At 37.0% G+C, this 27,014-nt stretch overlaps 1 protein-coding gene across 2 annotated transcripts in view; it reads right to left on the reverse strand.

Annotated features, from left to right (window-relative positions):
- The window catches only part of SDK1 (sidekick cell adhesion molecule 1), a 393,889-nt gene that overhangs the window by 206,571 nt on the left and 160,304 nt on the right, over positions 1-27,014 (reverse strand). For both annotated transcript variants that reach the window (XM_035340049.1, XM_035340050.1), the window contains exon 6: positions 3,739-3,872. In XM_035340049.1, coding sequence (XP_035195940.1) covers positions 3,739-3,872 — 134 coding nt within the window. The remainder of the gene's footprint in view (positions 1-3,738; positions 3,873-27,014) is intronic.

Genomic DNA, 27,014 nt, shown 5'->3' on the forward strand with positions numbered 1-27,014 from the left:
AGAAAAAAGAAAAGAAAAGAAAAGAAAAGAAAAGAAAAGAAAAGAAAAGAAAAGAAAAGAAAAGAAAAGAAAAGAAAAGAAAAGAAAAGAAAAGAAAAGAAAAGAGAAAAGAAAAGAAAAGAAAAGAAAAGAAAAGAAAAGAAAAGAAAAGAAAAGAAAAGAAAAGAAAAGAAAAGAAAAGAAAGAATAAAAAACTCACCTTCATGCATAAGTGGCATAGACTAAAGAAAAGTGCCATTTATCGTGTTTTTGGTTTTTAAGTTCCATGCTACAACCAAAGGAAGCTTGCGGCAAGGTTTCTGAGAAATTTAGCTGATATACAGGAGTACAACCATCAAGGAAATAGGAGCTTTATGATGGCCTTACTTTAATGAATTCTGTCTTTAAGTGTCCTGCCAACACTGGTAAGATCAAAAGCATGCCATTCTATCCCCCTGACAAGCCAACTTCTCAAGGAAGAGAACTGACCATCTGTGCTGTAATGTCTAATTGGGAGAAGGGACAAAAAAGAAAAAAAAAAAAAGAAAGAAAAGAAAGAAAAAAGAATCGAGGACCAGTTTAAGGTATTATCATCAAACCTACTGATGAATAGATGGAAGCACAAAAGAACATTACAATAAAAACAACTGAGAAATCCTTAAAGTGCTACTTGCATCTAAGAAAAGGTTGCAGCAGCTCAGTGACAGGTTAACTATGTGTTAACTGGTTAACACGCCTCTGGTCAGGTTGGGAAGTTCCAGTGATGGAGTTAGTACTGAAATCCTCCAAAACAGGAAATCTGCAAAATTTTTGACAGGCTGCAGGTGATGTATATGAGTCAGAATATATATATATATATATATATATATTATTGAATATTACTGCTAGTAAGCCCTTAGCTTTCTGACTTGCTTAGCCAAATTTTTCCTTTGTTATTAACAAGGTCGCTCTACACATAGCTAAAAAAAATTCAAGATTTTCATTAGCTTTATATACAGTTCAACTGATTTTAAGACATTTTAAATTCAGGACTGCTTTATAACATCTCATTCTAATTTCAGACATGACATACTGGCTTTTGGATATCAGTTTGATTTCAGCAGTTTGGTATATTTTCCAGATATTGCTCAAACTCCATTCACTTCCAGCCACAATTCAAGGCTGTGACTTCAATCTGCAATATAAAGGCCCTGCAACTCATGCTCTGCTTACCTTAGGGCTATACCTTTCTCTTAGTGTCAGTCTTATGTTTGGGACCAGAACAGGACTGCTTTCTCAGCTGTCAGACTTTGATTCCGCAAACGTGTTTTTCCTGTAGGCTGGAGCAAGTCTGATGCTGATGTCCTTCAAGGAATAACAAGCTGTGCATCTCTAACAGTGTGTTCTCAGTGGATGACTACCCTGGGAATTATCTATATTTTTTTCCGTCTGCCCTCAATAAAAGTGGCAATGTGTGCTGAGTCATGTAGCAAGGTTGCACTCAATTAATATATAAATATACTCACACAGAGATTGGATATCCCACTTTACACTTGAAATAATGAAGCCGGTTTTCTTTGTTATTATTCTTGATTATTTTAGACCTGTCCTAACAGAAGATAACACATGCCATCTCTTAAAATCTGATAGGATTCAGACAGCGACAATTCAATGTAATATCTTCCAGTCCTGTATGGCCCTTTACAAATCTGTTTTCAACTGCTTGCTGGATTATTTATTACCCTTCCAAAATACTCCATTTTCCTGCAACCACTGTCTGCATACTTGATCATTCAGGACCATATTTTTGCCTGATTATTTCCTATTATTGGACTGAAGGGGTTTATTCACTTGTATCTAATCTATCACAGGTTTCTTTTCTTCCTCAGATCAAAGTTCATGACCACCATGTTAATCTCATTTCCTTTACAGACACTGCAATGCCTAATGGCCAGGGTCTTTCTTCAACTCATGTAGTGTTACTCAACCTGGCTCAATTTATTAAAACGTTTATTTATCTTGGAGGTTTTATGAGGTTTGGAGATTTTAAATCCTCATTGATTAATATTCATTCTAACAAGCAAATCCATATTTGGCTTTTCACTTTGCCTCATTCCTATTGTTCACATTCCAGATAGACTTTGCATTCATGGTATCAAGTCCGCGTGCATATAAGTGTTTTATTTTCCATATGCTGGTATTACCTTCTGCTTTGCACAGAACTTGTTATGCATGCATGATCACAGACTATTTCTAGCATTAATTAAGATATGAAATTAAAGTGAGAAGTATATTATTGGTTGCATAATACAAACAATACAAATTTGCTTTAAAAACCAAATTACAGAAGTGTTAGCAAACCTCTTTATACTGTTAGAAATAATGTTTACAATCTACATGCCACAGTACAGACAGAATTCACACAAGTGGATTTGCAATATTATTTCCAAGTCAGGAAAACGTACAAAAAGCATAAGAAGTTCATTTAATCTATAAACATAGCTAAGAAAGCACAGGCTTGTCTCTCCTGCTCTGTGTTCCACCAGGCAGCCTCTGCCCTCTGTGACTCACTACACAATGTACTCCTGAACCCACTAGCAAGGCTTCCATTGTTTGCATAAGAACAACTTTCCCTCAAATCTGATGAGGAATTTTCCTGGAGAAAAAATCGTATTTTGTTAGAAATTAAATGTTTCACAGGTACATAATGTTTTTGATGAGCTTCTGATAAACATAAGCATATAATCAACAGCAATTTGCTACATTTCCTGCCCTCAAACCCAGAGACCCCCAAGTTTTGCTCTTCTAAGGAAGCTAGCCATGTGGACTGGCTCAAACCTATTAATTTCCAAGATCAAAAGGGCATTTTATCATGCTGATTGGCAGAGATCTGAGAGCACTGCATCCTCTAGAAGCTTAAACTGAAAGAGTATCCTCTCAGTAACACTGCCAGCCTCATTGACAATTTACTTAATCATCTCTTCCTTATCTCTATAATCAAAAATAGAAACTTCCACATTCGCTCAGGCTAACATACTCCCTACCTCACTGTTACATTAAAAACACCTCTACCAAATGCCCTCAAAAGGAGTCAAACCTTTCTACGTGCTTAAATTTCTTTATGCAAACGCATTTACCAAGCGTTTTACAATATTTAACATGTGCACATTTTACTGATGGTACACATCAATATATGGTGTGCAGCCATCTTTCCGACCCCATTGCTCTGCTGCTTTTCCCTCCCCTTTGCTGTAAAACCTACTTATGGAACACCTCTGTAATGGTAGGTGTTAATACAATTTGCGCAAAGTAAAATAATAAGTAATAACAATGAAATCTGTGTTCCCTGGGACTCCGTGATAACTCCAGGTAAAAATAATGTCATAGACTGGGAATAGACTCATTAATAAAATTGCACTCAGAAGAGTGACTTGTTTACTTATGCACAATGGAAAACAATACATTATCAAACCCTGTATTAAAAAGAAATTATGATCACAACAGCACAACAAACAGCCAGGGATATCATCATGTACCTGCCTTGCACAAAACAAACAACCAGACAAAAGGCTTTGAGGCTGATTTGTCGAGGGCCTGTACTCCCCCAGGTCCCTCTTACTGCACAAGCAGTTCAGCATGATCCGAACTAACCAGGAAAAGTCAAACTCCTTCAAGAATCCAATCCTTTGTTAGTAAGGTTGTTTTTATTAGGGCAGAGTTTTGGGAATACCTTCTGTAACCTCAGTACCATGGCATGTTTTCTAATACTTGGATACTCACTTGCTATGCTGAGCTGAATCAATGGACTCGTCTTGTTTTCACCGTTCTTTTCATTGACAGCCTGGACGTAGTAGCCTCCCGCGTCAGCCACTGATGTTGCAAGGATTACCAGCTGATTCTCCAGTGTTATAGCTCTGTTTAGGAAAGTAAAAGATAGTGTTGAAAGCAAAGAACAGTATTCACTATGCAGAAATTGTACAGTGCTTCAGACTCAACAGAATCATAGGATATTCATTGAGCATTTAAGGCAAGATGTAAGGCAATCCAAAATAGCCTAGCTTCAAACACATTTGCATTTAACACAATATCTTCAACACTTCTAGTTTTTTTTCTGTGTAGATCATGTGAGTTGTTTATGGTGACATGCAAAAAGCTACACCACATGAAATCAAAACAGTTACAATGGTTTTAAGAAGTTACAGATGGAGTGACAAATAAAAATGGAAACACCCTGTGAACTGCATCGTTATGGGCTAATGGTCCCAGCAAACATCAGCATACCACAAAGTCAGCGTTACCAAGAACCTTTCCTAGAAATGAAGGCTAGCCTATTAAAAGGCTAACACTCAGAGAATACCACCTAGTTCAGTGAAGGAAAAAAAAAAAAAAGGCAGATGAACCCCAGAAGGTAAACTTTCTGTAGAGATGGCATCAGTAATTATTGCAACAGCACAGACGAAGAAGACTGACAGGTTAGAGCCTAACCGATATCCTCGGATGAGCTGTATGTACGTAGGGAGGGAAGAGCTTTCATTTAACCTAAAGCAGGTAGGAAAGCACAACCCTGTGGTTAGCACCAGCATAGGCTCGGAGGAGTCACTAAATGTAATTATATAACCCAAGTCTATTCTTGCTTAGTGCTGCTATACATCAAATGTCTCTAGAAATCCCCTCGTAGGCCAGCATTACTCATTTACAGTGCAGCAGGGTTGGTGCCTTTGCATTTTAAATGTATTGAATAATCTTTTCCTTGCCTATACAAGATAAAGTTTTAATCCAGAGAAATTATGTAATACTCTAAGGGCTGAACTGAGCAGGACACAGGTAGTTGAAAAACATGTAAAAGAACACATAGAGAGAGTTTCATAGCAAGCCTGTGGAGCTAAGAGACGACACAAATGCCGACTGGGACGGCTGCAACTTTGGTAATCTGAATGCAAGTCTTGGAGCAAGAAACTCCTACCTGCACTTACATCACTTGATGAGAAGCCCCACTGAGTTCAGCTGTGCTATTAGGCAAATCCTTGAGGATGAGGTTGAAACACAAGATATAAATTTACACAGGATGAAAAAGTTTGTACATCAATAGGCCATAAAGAGTCAGATGCCAAGTCAAACTCTTTGTACATCAGTCAATCATTATTGAAATTTCCTGCGTGTCTTCCTCCTGTTTTGGTAAGGTATTGTTAACGTTAGTAATTCACAACTATTTTGCTTTTGAAAAAGCATTTTAAAGCAATGAGGGAAGCCCACTCCTACTGTAGCATACTAGAGTTTTTTTTATGTAGATGGCTGCATTGGAAATGAGAAGATAACAGCCTCTATTTGAAGAGTGTTCAGATGCTGAAGGTATCATTATCACTTCAGTTTTCTAACATGGATACAAAGAACACTGAACTTCTGTAAGGCTATCAGTAGATACCAATAAATCAAAAGTATCCCAAAAATACATAAAGCTATGTTCCAGCACTGACGATGGTACACGTCTGTTAATTCAGTCACTGCACACCAGCTAAAGATTTTGTTTGCACTATCTTTATTGATGGCTTTTATTATAGAAACTGTAAGAAATATCACAGTATGGTTTTTTCTTTATTCAATGAACCTGTAATTGCTTAATTGACTTAGAAATTCAAAGATTGAAAGATTTACAGAGTGGGGATATAAAATGCAATTAATATGACATTTGATAAAGCAAATAAAGATAAAATTCCAGTGAAGTGCTAATAATTGAATATTAAAAGACTATGCAATTATAGTCATTCCAACAGTAGTTCTAAAGCATGCAGCATTACAAAGATTCTCTTAAAATACTGAAATACATTTCAGATTGCTTTGAGGCCAGCTACAGCTATACTCAAAAGTTTTAAGGTTGACCCATGAATACCAGTGAGATGCACACTGATACTACCTGCATCTGTGAGCAAAATAATGTTTTCAAGTGAAACGTGAAGATTTTATGCACGTAAGTGTATTTGAACTGAAAAAGATCATTGCAGAAGGGCTGAACATTATATATAGTGTGTTCAAATTAGTGTGAAAAGTTTAATAATAATTTGTATAGCAAAAAATAATTAGAGGATAAAGAAACTACTGAATACAATTCTTTGGGGTCATCAATTCCACAGTCAAATTAATGTTAAATTAAAGAACCCAAAATGAGTTATTAGTAACTATGAATTCTGTGAAAAATCAAATGTTTCAACTTTGGTTACTGAAGACAGGGATAGGGTAAGACATGAGCATTCAGAGGCCACAGACTCTAGGAGTTTTCTTTAGATCAAGTAAGAGCTGTGTGCATCAGGAAAATCAATTAGTCACATTTTAAGGACTCATTAATGCCAACGTTTCTAAACATCTGAAGATTCATGCCACATCCCTTATCAGGGTTGCAACCACATTTTGCACAACAGCTGCACAGAGCGCCCTAAAATTGGCTTAACATGTTCCCCTGGGTTCATTGTTCGTTTTCATTGTCTGTTTTAACTTTTAAATTATGACAGCACTGCACTCATGTTCGAAGGAAAATCTGATTGCCGGCTGCTCAGCTCACTAGCAAATTTGAGGAAGACAACTGCAGCAGATGGGGTGGTCCTGTCAGAAATTCATACCCAGTACAGAATTTATGGAAAACAAATATTGCTTTTAAAAAAACAAATGAACAAAAAAAAAAACACACAACACTGAACTTAACTCAATTTAACATTTTCAAGACAGAAGCAACCAGCAAATAAAGTAAACAGAGTGATCCCTTGGGGTTCCTTAAGCATAAGGAAAGAAGCATTTTAAATCATATATTTTAATAGAAGATATTTTAGAAAATCTCCAGAGCTCAGTGGAAGCCTGTAGGGAACAGCAGCCAATATACAAACAACAACGTACGTGTCTGAGTGGTAAGCAGTTACAACGATACCTCAGAAGCATTTCTACAACCCCTTTAGCACAGAAGCACCCACGGACTAGAACAGACGGATCTCAAAGGGAAGACAAGTTGTGCCTTCGAAACTGCAAGCCACATCTACGACACGGTGCCTAACCAAAGGCTATGATCTGACATGACGGGAAAACAGCAATGATGTAGATCCGTAATTTTATATATGTATATATATCCAATTCTTTTAAGTATCTGAAGATGTAAACAGACACCTACTGCGGTTTTCACGACTTCCATTTAGGACTTTCCATTTAAAACCAGAATTAAGCACTTGGACACACTCTGGGATTTTTAACTGTAGACTTCTGAATTAAGCTAATACTTTAAAAAAATAATCTGCAGCAAATAATTTCTGAAGTTTGATCTAAAGCTTAAGGAATTTATGTTAATATCAGTGCGACGTGAATCAGGCCAATGGAAATAATGACACTGGAAAATTTTCATGGCATTTAATACCATATTTTTTTGCTGTTAAAGCTTTCCATCTCTAAGAATTGAATCATTTATTAAAATACTGGAAATGAACTCTGCAGTATCTTAAATAGGTGGATTTCATATTAAAAACTATTATATATTTATACACCAAAATCTACTCTACCAGTGTATAACTGTCTAAAATTAGAAATTAACTCGGTTATTAGTGTACCAGATTACACAATAAGTAGATAGCACCACATTACAAAAACACCACAAAATGAGAATCAGAGCAATGTGATTAGGCTTCCTCTTAGAAGGCAGCCATCTGTTCCTGAGCAAGGGTGCAATATTTTAGTAAAAAGGCCTTCATAAAGCCTCTTTTCCTCCAGCAAGTACCAATATCCCATCCATCTCTCCCAGGTATTTTTACAAGAAGACCCATGTCGCCCTCGGAGCACTAACACTGACATTACTGACAGACGTCCCCACGGCTCTCTCCTGATGGAAGAAGAGGCAGACACACCGTAGTTAAAACACAGGTGTTCAGTGAAATCCTAACTCAGAGTAGGGCATGTGTGGCTTAGCAGCAAGCATTTCATCACCCATGTGTCTTCCAATTCTGATGGGAAATTATTAATCAAAAGTTATTTAAATGCATGCAAGTAGTACTTGGTTTTCAGGACGCAATCACACAGGGCAAAATATTAGTGTATCTGCTACAGAGTATGGCCATAGCAACAAAGCAAGAGGAGCTGTGACCGGATGCCAATTTTACAAAACAGCACTCAGGTTTCAGTTATTTCACTGCAAATCAACTAAAAATAAAAGCAAATTATACTTACTCGGCTGCTGAATATTAAGCACAGCTACACAAATTAATGCATTGATTTTACAATCAATGCTAGCTTATAGCACCGCTTCTCTAACCATGCCAGGGCACAACAAGCGATTCTGGACTGGAATTCATGAGTCATGGGAGTCATGAAAGCAAACCAAGGTTAAAGAAGAACATCAAAACCAGTTGGGATTGCCAGGCACAGGCTGAGCATCACCTTGTAACGAAAGCAGCCCAGCTACTGACAGGTAGATCGGGCCGACTGCTTGATTTTGGAAGATGTATTTCCAGGAGGAAGCGAGGGACGGCAGAATTTTGTGCTCAAAGCCTGGTTTCCATATTCTCTAGCTCTGGTTTTGGAATTTGCAAGACCTTGGTTTCATAAGGCTACTGACATTATTCCCCACGTTTGCTCATGAACCCATTATGCAAAACCCCGCCTGTGTAAAGCAAATGTAAAGCTGGCGCAGATGTGGACAGAAAAGCGTACTTCATCAACAATCAATGATCCACTGCCTGACTGGACATGGTATCAAGTAGAAATCTACAGGGTCTGTCTTTGTCGTGGCAGTATAATGGTTTTAGGAATGACAGCATATCACAAATTAAACATGAGTCCGTAACATCATGATTTATGAAACAGGCAAACCTCAGAACAGGTTGCCACAAAAACACTGGAAGACTCAGGAAATATTACTGGTTCTAGCAAAGTGAGGCTTCCACTCAGGTTTAGCTACCGAGCAAAATAAATAAATAAATAAATAAAAAACACCACACCAAAACATTAACCCCACTCCCTACAAAAACAAACAAAAAAAATGGGAGGAAAAAAAGAAAAAAAAAAAAAGTACAGTCATCCAGAAGACATGATATACAGGAGAAGACTCAAGAAATCTTAACCTACAAAACACAAAAATTGTCACAAGTGTCTTAATATTTATGTACAGGGCTGCTGCAAAGAAGTATCTCAGATTTAAGCAGAACCATCAAATATTGAGTGTTGATATAAAATTCTTAGCAGTTTGCCCTTGGAAAAGCTTTCTTTTGAGATAGAAGCTCCCGGAAGGGGTTCTTAGATCAGTTATCTGAAATATATATTTAAAATCGTGCCCATATCAAGCAATTACTGGTCTAGAGATAAAACAAAACAAAACCCAAGATAATCACTACATAACTGATCATGAAATAGATGTTTGCAGTGAGACAATGCTACCGATCCAGGAGCAAGCAATTACAACCAGAACAAGCAGTAATATTCATAAGCGCACTGCTTATGTTAAAATGTTCTTTCTCTTCCCCCAGGTTTTCAGCAGCTTTAATTCTTATTTAATACAACTTAATTATTATCACACAACTCTACTCCTTTGACATTTTTTAAAAATATATTAATTTTTAAGCAACAAGACTTACTACAGCCGATATAAGTACCTGTGTGTGCCTAGATGGCAGCTCTGAGGAGTTTTGTTACCCAGCCACACTGATCAATGTTTGCCTGAACTGCAATAGCAGTTCTCAAACTACAGGGAAAACCCAGAATTTCAAGATAAAAGATACATCTCAGTCAACAATAGAAAGCAAAAACTTAGAATAAAGAAAGTCAAATTTTCTCGAGCCTCCTCGTCTTACCAAATTGTTACTGCATTCAAAGTACAGGTGTATAAACAGAGCACCTACTCTCTCCTCTCTCCACAGTTTATCATAAAATCAACATGTTGAACTCCAATTGCAACATCACTATTTGTTGCTATGGCCATAGCTAGCAACCACTGGAAAGAGAGCTGGTGAAAAGTCTTAAATATGTTTTTTTATTATTATTATTATTGTTTATTTATTATTTTTTTTTAACAAAACACTGCAGTTAGAAATTATCTTGGGTTGTTGATCTACACAGCTGGCTGGTTTCACTGACAGCAAGCACAAAGCCTATTTGTAATCATTTGGGATTTTATAGCCCAATTTACAGATACAAACAGACATGAATATTGCTCCGCTCTATGACATTTCTACTGAACTGATTATTCAAGGTGTTGTGTATTTGTGTGTTTGTTTTAAAGTGCTGATTTTTTCCCTTTCCTTCTCTGTGAAAGGAAAAGTTCTGTTATTAAATTGCATCTTCGCTTCTGATAAAATATGTTAGCATAATGGAATGTGGTATCATGGTTTGTAGTTAAGTATTAAAGTTTTCTGCCGAAGATATAATAATCTTCATACCATTATTTCACTGACAGGTATACTGCTGAATAAAAACAAATGTGAGGCATGACTGTGAACTGCACTAAAGATAAAACAAATTAGCAGTGGCACTTCCTTGTCACAGGGCAGCACACTGAAAAGGTAATTGATTACACAACAAAAACTTCAACCTCTAAATAGCACATTTAACAGATAAATTTAGACATACTATAATTTTGCCTACTTAGATGCTCCCAACCTCTGCTTATTCATGTTCCTGAATTTGCCCTCAGCCATATTTCTGCCATTCTGTGCTTGATTCCACACCCATCTCATTTTAAATCATCTTTTTCACTAGCTGAGAATAATATTTGACATGGCTGTTTCTGTATAAACATACCTAGTCTCGGTGACCCAAAAGACTGCATCAGAGCAACTGAAGTACCCACACAGTCTGAAAATAAAATTTCAAATCTTGGGTCAATGGAGAACTCTTTCCAAGACATTTGGTTCATTTTCTCATACTACAATTCAATACAATTCATACGTTTCAAGCTACATAAATGCACACGAGGATTTTTAGAACCAATATACTGAGTGCATGGTGCTTTGACAAAAGTCTGGCTATCGTCATGAAACCCAAAGGCAGCTGCCTAACAGCAATGATGAAATAGCCACACACATTGTGGAAGAGGATCACAGGAGCCAATGGCTTTGTTGTTTTTTTGTTTGTTTGTTTAAACTAGTGCCAGGAAAATACTAGCCATTCAACTGTTAGGTGGTCCAATATACAAGTATGTTGAAATAAATTGGAGAGTTTCACTGGAAAGGAAAATTTGTACAGCTGTAACTTACTGCATGCTTGTTTTGTGAAATAGTAGGGAATACTCCAGAATTAACAGCTGAGCAGTCCATCACTATTTATATGCATTATTACTCCTTTTAACAGCACCAAATCTTTGTTAAAAGAGAACGGATACGTTAAAAAGTAGTAAGTGACTCAAGGATTAACCTTTACTGCTGCCACCTGTACAAAGAGCTGTGGTACTCGGCAGCAATAGAGCAATTTGTTTAGCCAAGTTTTACTATGAAAGATAATTAAAGATTTAGTGGCCTGGATCAATACCACAGCTCATGCTATCTATGTACAGAACCGCAGTTTGCTGAGACTAGCATGTGTGTTATTGCTGCAAATTCACCGTACAATTTTATTACACAATATCTTGGAGGTTTGCTGTCTACATCAAGATAGGGATCTTGTGAAGTCATTTCTACTCACACACTATTAAGACATATATTATTGCTACACAGTGTGAATTCAGCAGAGGCCTGGGAGCCATGTATATCCAGTATTTTGCTGGTGATACGTAGCCTTGAGTTAGTTTTTTAGCCTTTTGGTCTCTACGTTCTGCTGAGAGAGAAAAAGGATAATACCTATATTTCTTTTTATGCTGAAAAATTTATCTATAAGCTTAAATAGTTAATACCTCTAGCACTCAAAAGATGTAGAGGATTATGCAAGTGCTAAATCTTAATACTCTTTACTTTCCCCTTGCTTTTCAGTTTAACTGTATGGCATTTTGTTATGACTTTAGGCAAAACAACTTCTCACCTACTGGCTTGCAACTGCTTGAAAATCTCCTGAATTATACAGACTGAGCAGGTGAGCATTGCTTTCAAACACCACTCTTCTAGTAACCCACGGGACTGTAGAGTACATCCCTAAGCAGAATCCCCTCATATTTAAACCTACAAATCTGTATTGAATAACAGCTGCATTTAGTAACAGATGCATCTACCACAGACGCCATAAAATCCTGGTTATTATTGAGAATAATACAGCTGAGGAAATTTCAAGTCAGATAATCACACACTTTAACGCCATTAATGCAAACATTTCCAAGCACTTCAAGTTAGTGACAGTAAAACAAAGAAAACGCTAATAAAAACAATACCGCCATCCCCACAAATACATCTCCAGCAGGAATCTGCAAGGAAGCAGTAACTCCCTGTATCTGCTGTCGTTGCATCGCCTACTTACAGAAAAGCAAAGCCAAGTTGGAAACGTTCAACCATATGTGGAACATCCATATGAAGCCAAACACTGGAAAAATTGGGATTAAAAAAAAAAAAAAAAAAGAGAACAGCATAACATCCCAGTGGCTTTTATGTCATGGCTTGTATCCAACAAGATTTCCTATCAATGCTGTAGGAAACAGACCAGAACAAACAACTGGAAAATCCTATTCTGTCAATAGCCTTTTATCTATTGTTAGGTCTGTGCTATACACTGCTAATTTCAAAAATAACACAAGCTAAAAACAAAACAAAACAAAACAAAAAAAACAGAAAATATAGTTTTCTAATAAATGAGGTAAACATACATGAAGCTATGTCACAGCAAAGCTGCAGAACTCGAGAAAATGGAAAGCAAAGTCAGTAGAAACTTTATGTAAGAGGCTGAGAAGACAGACGCAGCAGCAGCTGAATCTCACCCTTTGACCATCCCTTTCTCAAACTCCCCAGGCATCAGTACCTGCGTATGCTGAAAAGAAAGGGGTGAGAGGAGCAGAGGGACGCTTTCTGTAGCCTTCTATTTTTACTAACTTATTAAATATACTACAGTACTGCATATGTTAAAATCTATGAAACCCCAGTAAGTGCATTAGCATCTTTTAAAATAAAGCATCCTGGAAGATAGCCTTCAGACACTCAGAAGTATAACTCTCTCTTGGGATCCATTTGTATTTTGTATTTGAAACCAGGTTACTGCCCTCGACTCTAAAACCCATAAAGAAAACTTCAGTAGCCAACTAAAATGTAAATAATGCATGATTCAAAGAGCAACAGGCCACATAGATTTTTTGCTTTCAACTTGGGTGGTGTTGCCAAAAACAGGAAGATAGGTAACCTATCAAATCCATTTATTTTTAAAATTACCTGAAATCAATACAGAGGTGTATGACTTACTGCGTATTTGACTTCTGAGGCTAATGACACAAGTTTCCTTGTGGTGGGGCAGCAACATATATTCAGGCCTTCTGGTTGTAAACCTTAAGCAAGTTAGGAGGCCAAAGCCTCTGCAGTAAATCCTGCCAATCCTCTGGTAGAATGACAGCAACTTCTACTTTAAAAATAGTCCCAAAGGTAACGTAGAAGGAAAGAACTTCAAGTCCCTTCCATCCGATACTGAAGCTGTAAGCACCACGCATTCCTCTAACGAAGAGCAATACAGAGTATGAATCCGAGAGGCTGCCTTGTTTACATTTTCTGGATGATCCATAAACACTGAGCCTATGGAGCAGGGAAATGAAACCCCGAATTGTCAGTAGATGCAATTTTGTTTCTTTGATTTTATGGCTACAATATGCTTTGCAGGGCATTTTTATTTTCAGTGCTGAAGAAATACCCAGCTATGAGTTACATGGCACAAGGACTCGCAAATCCTGGAAAACACGCATACGAATTACCAGACTGGCTTATATTCCTTACGTCGTGAACAGAATGCTCAACATCTTGCCGATGCAAGTAATTCTACATAATAGTTAGACCAGAACAGGAAACCTCTGATGCCCCCAAAGTCTTCACTGCAATCTGTCTTCACATATTTATCTCCCTACTTGCAGACATTTCTGCTGCAGAGGTTTTAGGGATTTGCTCCTGCAACGCAGAAAAATGCTGTTCCCCGTGAATCCCCTCATCTGGAGAAGAGGTGCTATTACTGAGTTAATGGACAGTAGGCACAACAGTTCCATCACCTTCAGTTACTGACTCTTTTTATCCACTTCACTCTGTAATGAGGATCTCTACTTGCTCACATTCTCGTAACAGCAGCATCAGCTATCCCCTAATCCTACAACACATTAAAATCGAAAGATAGATGCAGGAAAACATTAAAACACCCTTATCACTTGGCTGCAGGGGTATAAACTTAAAATAGAAGATTGTTTTTCAGTTGAAAACAAGCGAATAAATAAATACACTTAATTTTCTTCTTAAACAATCCTTATAGGAGTTGAAAGGATCCTTTGATTATTTCTGTAAAGATAAACAATGAAACATTCCATTATATCTTACCTAGGTTATAGAGAAGAAAAAATCAATTCCTTCCTGTATATGTTTTTCCCAGGTGTATTAACACACTTCTTTACACTGAAGAACCAACTTTTATTACAAGCTGAGTGGGGAGGGTAGTGGGAGACAGAGAAAGAAAACAGAATGAATGGAATGCTAATGAGAAAGAAAAATGCAACCCCATTAGCCAATCTCTTTAATTAGACATGTGCCTGCATTTCTAACTTCCACAGTCTTAATGCAGTCATTACTGAATTCAGAAGACGGAAAATGGAAATAATGCTCACAAATAAACCCTGTAGACTACTTTGTTAAAGGAAATAGGAGATAACAGGTTAATTTTCACAAGATGAAAATTTGACATAAAAGAATGACATACAAGGATCATATGACTGCCAGAGAGATGAGGCCGGAGAGAGCAAGACGTACCAACTTCAGAATTAAATACTGAAAAAAAAGCTAATAAATAGGAGATATAGAACAAGGCACATACACTGGATGCTTAAGTAGACTTCTCGTTTTCATCTCTATACTCTATACACAAAATTAACAGCTAGAACATATTTGGCTATTCTACAACCTTCCCAAGTCACATAAAACAATCAGAAAAGTTAACACTGCCAACAAGCCTCATTAACTTAATATTAATAGTGAAGGAGTGTTTCTTGCAGGTTTGTAGTACTCGGTAGGATAAATTCCCATTTGTTGTTAAGATCCTTTATACAAAAGACAGAGATCAGTTTACATAGTAACCTGTGTTTTCAGACAGCAAACACACATTGTGAGAGTGCTAATATTTAACTGAGAACAGAAGCTGAAGTAGGATTGTAACACTTCTTAAAGCTAAAACAATTACACAGCAACACAAACTCCCGGTAATTCAACGCATCTAAGTCTACACATTAGCTCAATATACTCCCTGCAAAGTTAGAGAGGCCACCAGAGGGAAAAAAAGTCATGGCATGGCTCTTTTTTAATTGACTGCAGGTGTATGAGAATGAGCAAAAAAGAGGGCACACACCCCCAGTAAGATGTGTAGGTATGGATCTCAGGAGATGTGTCAGCATTGCTTCTTGACTGAGCCAGCCCATCTACTGAAGTTCCTCCTTCAGCTCATTCAACAGGCTGAATTTTTGAAGTAGGCACTTCAAATCCAGTTTCCCAGTGCCACAAATAAGCCAGCAGTGCCTACACAAAGAGATTCTGCAATCACTAAATCAAGTTTCAAGACTTAATGATACTGCTCCACAAATAATTCTAGTGTTCTTAGTTTAGACAACTTCACCTAAAAGGTATGGAAATAATGCACTTCTTCCCTCTGTCTTTACTCTTTACTATGCATGGCAACTGCAGAGGACTGTTCAAGAAAATAAACCAAGTTACCTGCAACAACAGAAGCAGCACTGACACCACCAGCACCATGTCGGTGGCTTCACCCTGAAGAAGCAGAGGGACTGTCAGCTTAAAGGACCTCCTCACCCCAGCAGCACTGGAAACGGTGAAAAGAACCTCTGCAGCCACATGATACCCTGCTCTCCCACCCCCAGCATCAGTTTCTGCTGCACCCGCTGCCAGCCCAGGACACAGCCCACACTGCACATCCCAACCCCGATACAAGCCACCAGCGATTCCACTTACAGGAGCCTGCAGCAACACGTAAAGGATAACATTAAGGTGATCTGTGAAGATGGATGAGCAAACCCCAGTGCTCTGAATTTCAATGCTGTGTTGCTTTACACCATATTTCATCCATTTAACGTAGATCTAAGAGAGGTCCTTGGGACTGCTTTCAAACAAGAATGTACTTAAAGAGAAAAAGGACATAGAACGGTTGCTGAAACACAATTGTAATTCTACATGCCTAACATTTCCATTTGCATTATTTTCTGCAAACATATACATGTAGCGCCAACAAATGCAAAATTATGCATGTTTGTTGTTAAACTGAAATTACCTCATGGGGTGAAGCGGTGCAGAGGCCAACCAGCGAGCGTTAAAACAACAGCTGCTGTACTGCACTCTGCTTCAGCAGCACAAATATAGCCCGTTTCATGAAGTAGCACCTGATACCAAGAAGACAAACCTGCTGCTCTGAGCAGCACAACTAATAAGCTCTTTTCTCTTACAAGTCGCATCTTGTGTCCCTGAATCTCCCCCTGACCCTACAGCCTGCCTCTCTCAGAGCTCAGCTCAGGTGGACCCAGCAGGCAGCATCCTTCCTGCCAGGGGGGTGCCTCTGGGGCTTCTTCCCCAGCCCCCGATTCACAGAGAGATTGGGGGAACTTATCTAAACCCTCTGCTCAGTGGGGCTAACATCAGCCCACAGATTAAAAAAAGATTTGTAAGAACAAAACAGAATTAGATGTGGAGAAGAAGAACAAACAATACTGCAAAAGGTTCAGTCTTTTAGGGGAAATGTTTGTAAACACGTCCACATCCTACCAGATACCATTTATTTCCTGGTAGCTACATTACTCTGCACAGTGTTACACTGAGTCTTGTGGATAACCTCTTTACCTCTTTATAACAAATTCCAATGCTCCCTTCTCAGAGCAGAACGATACAGAACTGAAATTCATGCTTTTATGATTTTTTTTTCATGTCTGGATACAGGTTCACATATACGTCTGATCCCCAGATATATAGTCTATATATATAGAATAGACCTCTCTATATATTCCAGATCTATAGAACGGATATATAGAGATATTCAGTGAATTTATCCTCATATATATTCTGTGCCCATAACGAGAAACCTATGGTATATTCTATACCTACAAGACAAGTTTCTGTTTGGAGGTTTGAGTTACAGAAACTAAGCTACTATTAATTAAAAAAAAAAATCAAATTATAATTTCCTTTGGTCTTTTTATTTATTCCTTACACCGACTGCATTTCATTCTTTAAATAGTTGTTTCAAGAACTCCAGGGAGAAGAAAAATGTGCTACTGTTGATGATATGCCTGCCCTCCTCTATAAGCTTTAGGCTTTGCTTCCAACAGCCAGATAAGTAGCAGGAAAGTGGAAGGTTAAAAACTTTGCAGTTCATCTCTGCCAAAACAGTGAAAGAAAAATGAGATTGTTGAATAACAGACAATGACTGCAGAATCAACACAGCAGTGGTCTGCCTATAAGCTGCAAAGGGCAAAACTGAGGCATCCGCTTAAAAGCTTATACCAACTGTGGGAGTCAGTACAAAAAGAGTAAGGAAGCCACAATAAAACATAATTGTTACAGGAGCTATAATTATGGCATTATGATTTGGCATATTCAATGTTGTGCACATTAAACGTTGTACACTGTGAATATTTAATAATTATATGCTTACTCAGAGCACTTAATGTCCTTAAAATGCAGGTATTTTTCATGCATTAAGAAGAAATTACACATAATTTTTGTCCTAAGGATCTGCAGTTGAAATAGACAGACAGCATTCTGAGTGTCTTCTGCAAATGTAAATCTCAAAGCTTTGGAAACCATGGGTGTTTACAGCCAACGAAGGTCAATTTTCAGTTCTTTTTGAAACAATAATCCACCACCTTAGCCTCAGGAAAGCAAAATATAACCTTCCAGTGGTCAATTATGGTCACCAAGAATTCTTTATGCTTATACTTTAAGACTTACTGCTAAACAGCTACCTCCAGTTCAACAAGTACTGGTCTCCAAGAAGTTTAAAAAACTTTAGATAAATACAAACACTCTTCAGTAGTAACAAGCAAAAGATATATTTTGTCAATGAGGACTAGCAAGAAGTATGATTCACTAAGTGCCAGTATAGCATAAAACATCATAGTTTCTACTAAACTATTTTTCTGTAAACCATGCAGCCAACAACCACATAAAGAAGATAGATTTTGGTATGCAACGTAGCATAACAGGGTCCGGTCATATCTTTTTCAGTGTGGTATAAAGATATAGGTGAAAAATTACTAGATTTTTCTAGCGTACATTGAGGCTTTACTACAGAAAATATTAGCAAAGGGTTTACTACATTCTGTGCACTGCATCCTTATCTGAATGGAGAGCACTACAACTAGATGTACCTGCTTTTTATACTAGAAAAGACTGACATTTTTAAAGAGCTTATTTAACTTTTTATCAACAGCTTGGGTTGTGTTTTGCTCAGAATTTGTCCTTTTCCAAATACTAACCTTTAAATCACCACAAACTCAGAAAAAAACAGCCTCCAAGACTGGTGGTTGGTTCAGCGTATTGAGATGAGAATCGTGCAGGTCTTACAAATGATTTCACTTTAGCAGTGAACTGCTGATAACTATTCTCAAAGTGCAGTTTTTCAGTTTTCCACCCCCTTCCTAGTAACTTCTGGCAGACCAGACTTTCTTATGACTTACAAGGTAGTATCAAAAGCCTCGCTGAAATCAAGATACGTGACATCTGTTGCTCCACTCATACCTACAGAACTTGATACTGAATCACAGAAGGGCTCAACACAATCCATTTCTGGCATATATATATATGTATATATATATACACAGGTTGTTAAATGACCTTTCTTTTTTTGTTTGAGGGGAATAGCTTTTGTTTCTTTGGTTGCTTTTTACGGCATTTTTCCAGGAATGAAAGGTAAGCTGACTGGCATTTCATTTCCAATTTTCTTTTTCCCCTTCTGGAAATCAGGCATCACATTTCATATTTTCTCGCTTCCCAAACTCACATATATCCTTTCCTAAGGATAACTGCTAAAAGTTCCAAGATTATTCTATGGCTTTCTACACAACCTAGATAAAACCTCAGATGGCCTATCGATTAGAAAGTATTTAAGGTATGACATCAAGTAAGAAGGAGGGTTATTTATGTAATAAAGATGAAATACTGCTTATTTATAAAAGCACCATGATCTCATGGTTTTTATTATTACTCATTTCCATTTTAATATCTCAGCATCTCGGAATGCTCGGTCACTCTAGCTAGCTGGAGAGCTAGCTCAGCCCTCTGGATCTAGCACTGCTGATCCTCAGGATATGGTTTGAGGCCTTGGAAGGATATTGAGTTAAAAGGAAAATTAGTATGAACTAAATTAAGCTTTTCAGTGCATGATTTACTTTTTTAAACTGAAACTAAATCATGCTTGACAACATTCCCCCAGATGCCTCCACAGCTTTTCTTACTTGTGAGCAATTCAGCTGTGGGTGCTCTGTGCACTTGCCGCTTGCTCTTTGCTGCGGCTGCTCGCAGATCTCCAGCTGGACGACTCCCATCTTTCAAGAGAAGTCCCAAGGTAAACCTCTGACTGCAGGAGCTCCTGAGAAAGCAATCTGGATGCCTGCTAAGCAGAGCTGCTAAAAGTAACATTTCTTCATCCCATGCTTCAGAACGCTCCAGATCAGAAGAGAGGACATGAAGAACCTGAAAACCAGCGAGAGCTTTCTGCCTGTCCTCAGTCCTGCCAGCAGGTCTGAACACATTAAGCCCCATGGCTGGCAGCCAGACTCTGTCTTTCCCTGCTCTAGAAAATGTAACAAAGGAGGGAGAGATGTGAATTTGTGATTGTTTTCTGTGGTTACAATACAGCAAAGGAGAACACAACAAAGAATCTGCTCCACAGCATTGTTTTGAGCATCAATTTCTTGCGCTCAAACTAAAAAAAATATAAAATATATAAGCCAGTTGTACTCCTCAGAGCTATAAAAACTATTAAAACACGGATAAACCTCTGCTGTAGCTATATGCATAAAAACGTCAGCAAAGAGCAGCAGCATAGGAGTAACTCAGCCCCCCAGAATACCTGGATAAGTTAGGTCTTAAGTAGTAATGCAAATTCTATACACAAAAGAGCTAGTTCGTAAATTATATAACTAATTAAAGTAACTAAACACTTAGAAAAAGCCCATTTACTCAAGCCTAGTTGTTTTTAAAATTTCTTCAAATGATGTTCAATAAGGTTTCAAGTGCAGTAGGACCAGGAATGGGAACTGTGGCAGTGAACACAGCATTCCAGAGCACCCTCATCGGGAAATCTCTCCATAGCCCAGGTAGCGGAGCTACCAGGTCACAGAAATGGTATTTGGTTTGGTGGGTAGGTTTTGGCAACACAATAAATGACGTAATACTTTTTAGCAGCCATATTTGTAAGTATTTGAGGTCATCTCAATACATTGTCTTCTGCTGCTTGATATTTAAAGGCTTGCAAATACGTGTGGAATATTTTAAATATTATTTGGCAATGTGTGTATTGTTCATAAAATATGTATTAGCAGGTGCAGTGTGTGTACTATGCTTAACAGTTTAACAGATCTATGCATTACCTTGAAAAGCACAAGCATTGTCTTATTTGTGCATTTAGGAGCACATATATGCAATACTTGTAAATACATTTATAAATGAAAAGGAAATAGAACGGAAAGGTGATTGTTCTAATCATGCCTTCAAAAAAATAATGGCATCATTATCATTCCTAAAATACATAAGTGTAGAATATTGCATTTTCAATTAAATATCTTCACTGTTTGTTTATGTAAAACATTTTCTTATACCTGGCAGAATTGCATAAATGTTATTTTAAAGCTGTAATTCAAGAATGCATGCTCTAAAAATATCTCTGTTATCAGGGTTTTCCAGGAAGTAGATATACAAAGGGAAAACTAATTCTTAGATTATGCAGTATACTGATATGAAATCCATTTGATTAAATAAAAACATTTTTTTCACCAGACCATACACTTGATTTTTGTCCTTCTCCCAGTTTTTCAACTAAGAGCTCCAACTTGTTGCTTCATTCCAGCCTCTTTTATGCCTCCAAGTCTAATACAAAAAATCTATAGTCACCTAAAATATCCTATTTGTCACTATGCAGCATACACCATAGCCACTCAGAACTTCAAAGCATCAGGACAGACCAAATTGGGATCCTTCTTTTTGAAAAGCACTGGCTTCATGAGATAAGAAAATCTTCATTAGCTGCTTGCTTTATAGAGCCGATGAGTCAATTAAGCAATTCTAAATCCACGCAATGAAGGGCAATAATATGAATGTATACACCAGATAACTAGCAGTTGTATAACTTGTAAAACTTTGTATGGTTTAGATACTGCTGATATTACAATTGGTTGCATGATAACTTTTTGTTTTCTGCACTCTTTGTACTATTACTTATACTGAATAGCACCGATGTATGGCCAGAATCCAGACTACTTGTTTTGTCCTTCTCGGTGTTCTCAAAGTGAAGGATTTGGATGAGTGTTTTTTTTTTTTCATTTTCAATGAAATATTTCACAGATGAGAAAAATTCAAATGATGTATGGTAAACATTTGCATTCCACAGAAAGCATCTTGTGTGATAAGACTGTTCTTGGTTTTCATAAGTGGAAGCATTCCAATTCACTTTCTGGTGCTTGCAATTGAGCTGCTGAAAAGACAGTACTCAAAGATTCTTTCCCTAGGAAATATATTTAAATAGTTCATTTTCTGGAAGGGCTTGAATTATACATTTATTCTTTAAAATTGCTTAGCTTAATACAGTCAATGCCACTTTTATTTTTTATTTTATTTTACTTTAGCACCAACATACAAACAAAGCATTATAACTATAAAAAGCACAGGATGATTTAACTTGGAATTAAAAAAACACAATGTTAATAGTTGTAAATGGGAAGATACTATTTTTCAATTGCATAAAACAAGAAGAAAAGTTGCATTAGAGAAGTTTAAATTGAGATATGATGCTGCAGTCCTCAGTAGCATTTTGCAATACTTATTAGCTTTAATAAATACAACAGTACAGTAGAATTATTAAAAATCTCAAGGTAAATTAGCTTCTCTGCCCAAAGCTGACTCTGTAATACTGCAGAAGTTATTCTACTTGATGAGAGTAAAGCCCCACACAGAAAAAAAACACACCTTTCCATTTTTTTTTTCTCCTCAAAAGAATTATTACTCCCAATTAAAGATACTGTTTTCATCTTGAAAACTCAAGTTCGAAGTATTCTTGCATACCTCCTGGAACCACTGTATCACCAATGCACAAAGGAACTCATCCTTGAAATTTTCCATGGAATTAACCTATTTGAGGGAAAGCTCACATAAGAGTGATATAAAAAGTTCTTCCATAATAGAGTCTTTTTTTTTTTTTCTTCCTAATATGGAAGAGTAATTGTTTTGTTTCTGAATTGTAAACCTGAATTTAGCATCTAATAAAGACATAATTATTCTCAAAATCAGAGTGAGCGAGCATATGATTAATGTTTTGGACTTTTTTGCCTTCTTCTATTATGCATACAAGCCAAGAGCAATATGTGTATATATGCACTCTATATACGATTGCATGAATTAATCTAATCCCTTGACAAAAACACAAATAAAAATGGCAAGTTGCAGTACATTTCTTGTCAAGTAGAGCAAATAGCAATTATATCTTATATGATTAAAGCCAAATTTTGGTTCTCCTATTTGACACCCATCCAACTTCATCTGACCCCTGGATTCACAAGCAAAATCCAGAAGATTCAAAAGAATTGCCTAAATAGATCTGAAGCATGGCACGCATATGAGCAGAGCTTTTTCTGTTCTCTTTATAAATATCCATTTTCTTATGACAAGTCCTAATCCCTTTATTACACCTTTTATTTATTTTTTTTTCTTTCTCTGCTTCAAAGACCTTTAAACTTCTTCAGGAGGTTTTTTTTTTTAAAAAAAAAAAACAGTTGGGATGCTTGCTGCAGATGTTGTGGATTGCAGAAGTGCCCAACCTCACACGTTGATGAGGGCCTTCAACAGGCCTGCAGCTACATGCAAGCATCTGTGTGTTTCTTCCCCAGCCTAGAAAACCATCTACACATTCCAAAAATCTCGTTTTTAAAAAAATAGTAAGCCTACAGAACTAACTTTCCAATGCCAAAAATGAAGGTTGTGGCTATAGATGAAAATTGGAGAATGAATTAACAAGGGGTTTCAATATGACTCTAAAATTCAAACATGACAGGTTGAAAATTCTGTGGAAGTCTTCCTGCAAAAGAAAAGTCCCAAATCTCGAAGGAAAGAGGCGAGAGACCACCCACATCCACATGCAGCCACTGTGATAGTTATTAAAGTGCTGAGAGGAATTCAATTTTGAGACTGGAAGCAGAAATACCAGGCATGAGAGGGGATTTCTGCAGAGACTCGAGTAACTGCTTCGGCTTACAGATATTGATCAGAGCATGCAGATGAAAGGCAAACACACTGCTGGTCTTACAGACAAGTCAGAATGTTATTACTGTAACAAAATCAAGCTATCTGCCTTTTCCCCTTTTTAATTAGATACTGTAAAAAGTATGGAGTGTACAGATTCTCATCACCACCAGTAACTGGAAGTAAACACTCTCTTCAGTTTAAATGCAGGATTAAGCTCACTGCTGAATCAGCTCACCCTGCCTCTGGAAAAGCTCAGACTGCTATGAATTTAGGAACAACTTATAGTTAGTCAGAATAAATCCTGTATCACAGTTCCCTCAGTCGCCAGGCCTTTTCAGCTGTTGCTTTTAAGAGACACAAGAAACGAGCTGCCAGAAGACAAGCTTGTGCTGTTCCTGTAACGTTTTTTTCTATTGTTGTTTTGAAAGTAACTGGGCCTCAGCGATCCTGCCAGGAGGCCCCCAAAAGCCCATCTGTCCTTTGAAAATATCTGAAAAGCCACATTCCTGCTTGACTCCAAAAGTTAGTGGGTCAGGATCACAGCATTCTAGAACAACAGAAGAGTGCAGGGCTGGGACACTGGGAGGCATCGCTATATGGCAAGAAAAACACATTTTTTGGCTTTTCTTGGGTGTATGTGTATCCCTTAGAAACAGGGAAGTATAAAGAACTTTCTGGTGCAGTTACTGCAGACAATTAATGTCCAAATGCGCAATGTATCTGTCTATAAACAGCCCCTCTCAGCAGATTGTGGAGCTGCTTAGGTACTGTGCCATTTCATTAATCAGCTCTTGCCTGAGGCACAGCACATGAACTTACTTAAATCGCTGCCAGGGTTCCTAGATCATCCTTTGGCTTCCTAGGACATTTCAGAATGATAATTACCCTTCAGTCACTATCCTATACTTACCAAATCCATTCATACAACACCCGAATTTATGCAGTACACACACTGTAGACAGCAGGCAGTTGCTATTATGTAAATTAAGTCTCCTAAGAACAAGGTGCTGGCAGAGAACATGACTTGTTAGAGACAATCAGCACTGAAGAAGATAGAGCAAAGGAGACTGAGTAAACATCATTTTATCTAAACTGACTATAAATTACCGTTCTTTTAAAGACAAGAATTCTGAAAATGTCAGATAATTAAGAGACAGATGCTACAATTCCTGACTTTAAAGGAAGTCAAGAACATTTAATACTTTGCACAGTCGGAATATTAACCAAATCTGATATAAGATGATTGTATCATATATAAGAAGAAAGAAGCAATGCTCTACAGCCTTACTGTAGCTCTATTAAAAATAAAAACCCCTCAAACCCCTCCACGGAAGGAACATTCAATGCATTCACACTTCGTGCTCCCAGTGTACCTCCTGATCCAAGTTACATTTCTGTGCACCACAATGAACAAAGAAGCTCCATAAACTTCAGATATTTCAAGCATGTCTTAAAGACTCAAAAATGATATCCTTCTAATTTTTACATTAAATTAAATTAAAAAACAAACAAACAAACAAACAAACAACTCTGGTTTTTATTCTTATACACCTGCCCACGCTCTATATACCCAGAATAATCAAGACAAGAATGCAGTTGCTCTAATCTTCTGGCACTGCCATTTATGACTACATTCAAGGGAACTTCAAATACTATGATCTAATTTTCTCTGTTTTCTGTTAAAATCACCTCTTATTATTTCATATCATAATCTTCAGTAAGTTGTATGGCCAAATGTGAATAAAATTCCATTTCAGAAACTAAAACAGTGTCTAGGGATCTACGTTCTTTAAAATACAAAGGTGATGTTTAAATAAGCAATCCAGTAAGAGTAGAAGGCTGGAATGTTTTAAGGAAGACTATCAGAAGCTCTGAAAATCATTTTAAGTTCCAATTCCAAGGAGGAAAAAATATCCACAATTACTTAGGTTAAAAAAAAAAAAAAAAAAAAAAAGAAAAAAAAAAAAACCAAAAAAAAAAAAGGAGGGAAAAGAATCCAGATGTTTAAAGAATTATTTTTTTTTCTCTACATAGCAAACAAATGTGAAATGGCTTTTGACACTAGGTCTGTCTACTTAAAAAGCTCTTTTTGTACTGAATCTGCAGAAACAGCTCTCACTGATGAGTTATGTCACTAGAATGTGGCATTTTGATGATGTGTGATAAAAAGTCATCACCCCATTTGATAACATGGTAGGGAAAACAGCTTGAACAACACTGAAAAGTGGTTCATTTTGGAAAATACTACAGTAAGGAGTTTTATATGGAAAAAAAAAAACATGTTTTTATTTATTTTTACACATTATCTCCCACAAGCGTTACACTGTTCACTTTCTGGCATAGACTAAAAGCTATTATTGAGTTCATGGACATCAAAGACAGTGAATTCCAACACATGGTCTCGATTTTTCTCATATATTTCATAATAACAGAGAAACGCTACTAGCAAGTGACCAGTTTCCCCCTTTGAAAGATGTAGAGCAAGTAATACATAATGTTCTTCCAGAATATAAATAACAATTACATCTTTTGGCAATTAACTTGAATTTAAAAGTATATATAATATACTGGTTTGATACTATCAAAATCCCCAGCTACATTGTAGGTAAGCAACCTACAAAAAGTGGTTCATGTTATCCCTACTTTTTGCCCTTTAGGATAATTTCTAATCCTGAAAACTGTACACAGAAGACAGATTTGACTACAATACTCACCCACACCAGAACAGGGATTTATTACAGGTTTGTTGCAAAAAACTGCAGACCTAATATAATTCACTTCTCCAACCTAAGATGAACAACCTGGAAGTCTTAACATCTGTACTTTTTCTAATCAAAATCTATTTCACTGATGGACGTCAAACTGCATTGCAAGATGGATTATACATTTATTTTATAAAAGTCAATATACAGAATAACTTTGGGCATAAGGACAGAAAAGGAAGGAAAGAGAAAGAATGTTAATATTTTAGTGTTGTCTTTGTTAATTTAATCTTACTCCAGGGTATTCTACTGAAGATCCATGTACTAAATGCACCTCTTAAAAAGGGATGCCAAATTCTTCCCAGTGTCAAGGATGTTAAGCCTACAAAACAAACATATACCTTAATCTAAGGTCATTTAGCTACTCTGCATTTCTGCCTGTGAACACCTCACGTGAATTGCTTTCAGTGGTGTAATTTTGCCTGTAATGTGCAAGCATTACAGCACACTGAAGTAGTGAAACCCAATGGACCTATCAACCTTATTCTGTTTATAATATATAATTATGAAAACATGATTTTTAAAAATAAAATGCTATTCTAAGCTAGGAAAAGGATGCTACAAGATATAGCAAACATATCTGTCTATCCTGCAAACTAAATACCTGTCAAATGACATATGCTCTGTTTGCAATGTTTTTTTTTTGGTTGGTTGGTTGGTTTTGTTTTGGTTTTGATTGTAAATAGCAGAAATCAAAACTAAGCTGAAAATGAAGCTGAGCTCTTTCTCTTCT

The sequence above is a fragment of the Oxyura jamaicensis genome, chromosome 14 (assembly GCF_011077185.1).
Source record: "Oxyura jamaicensis isolate SHBP4307 breed ruddy duck chromosome 14, BPBGC_Ojam_1.0, whole genome shotgun sequence".
Classification (NCBI taxonomy): Eukaryota; Metazoa; Chordata; class Aves; order Anseriformes; family Anatidae; genus Oxyura; species Oxyura jamaicensis.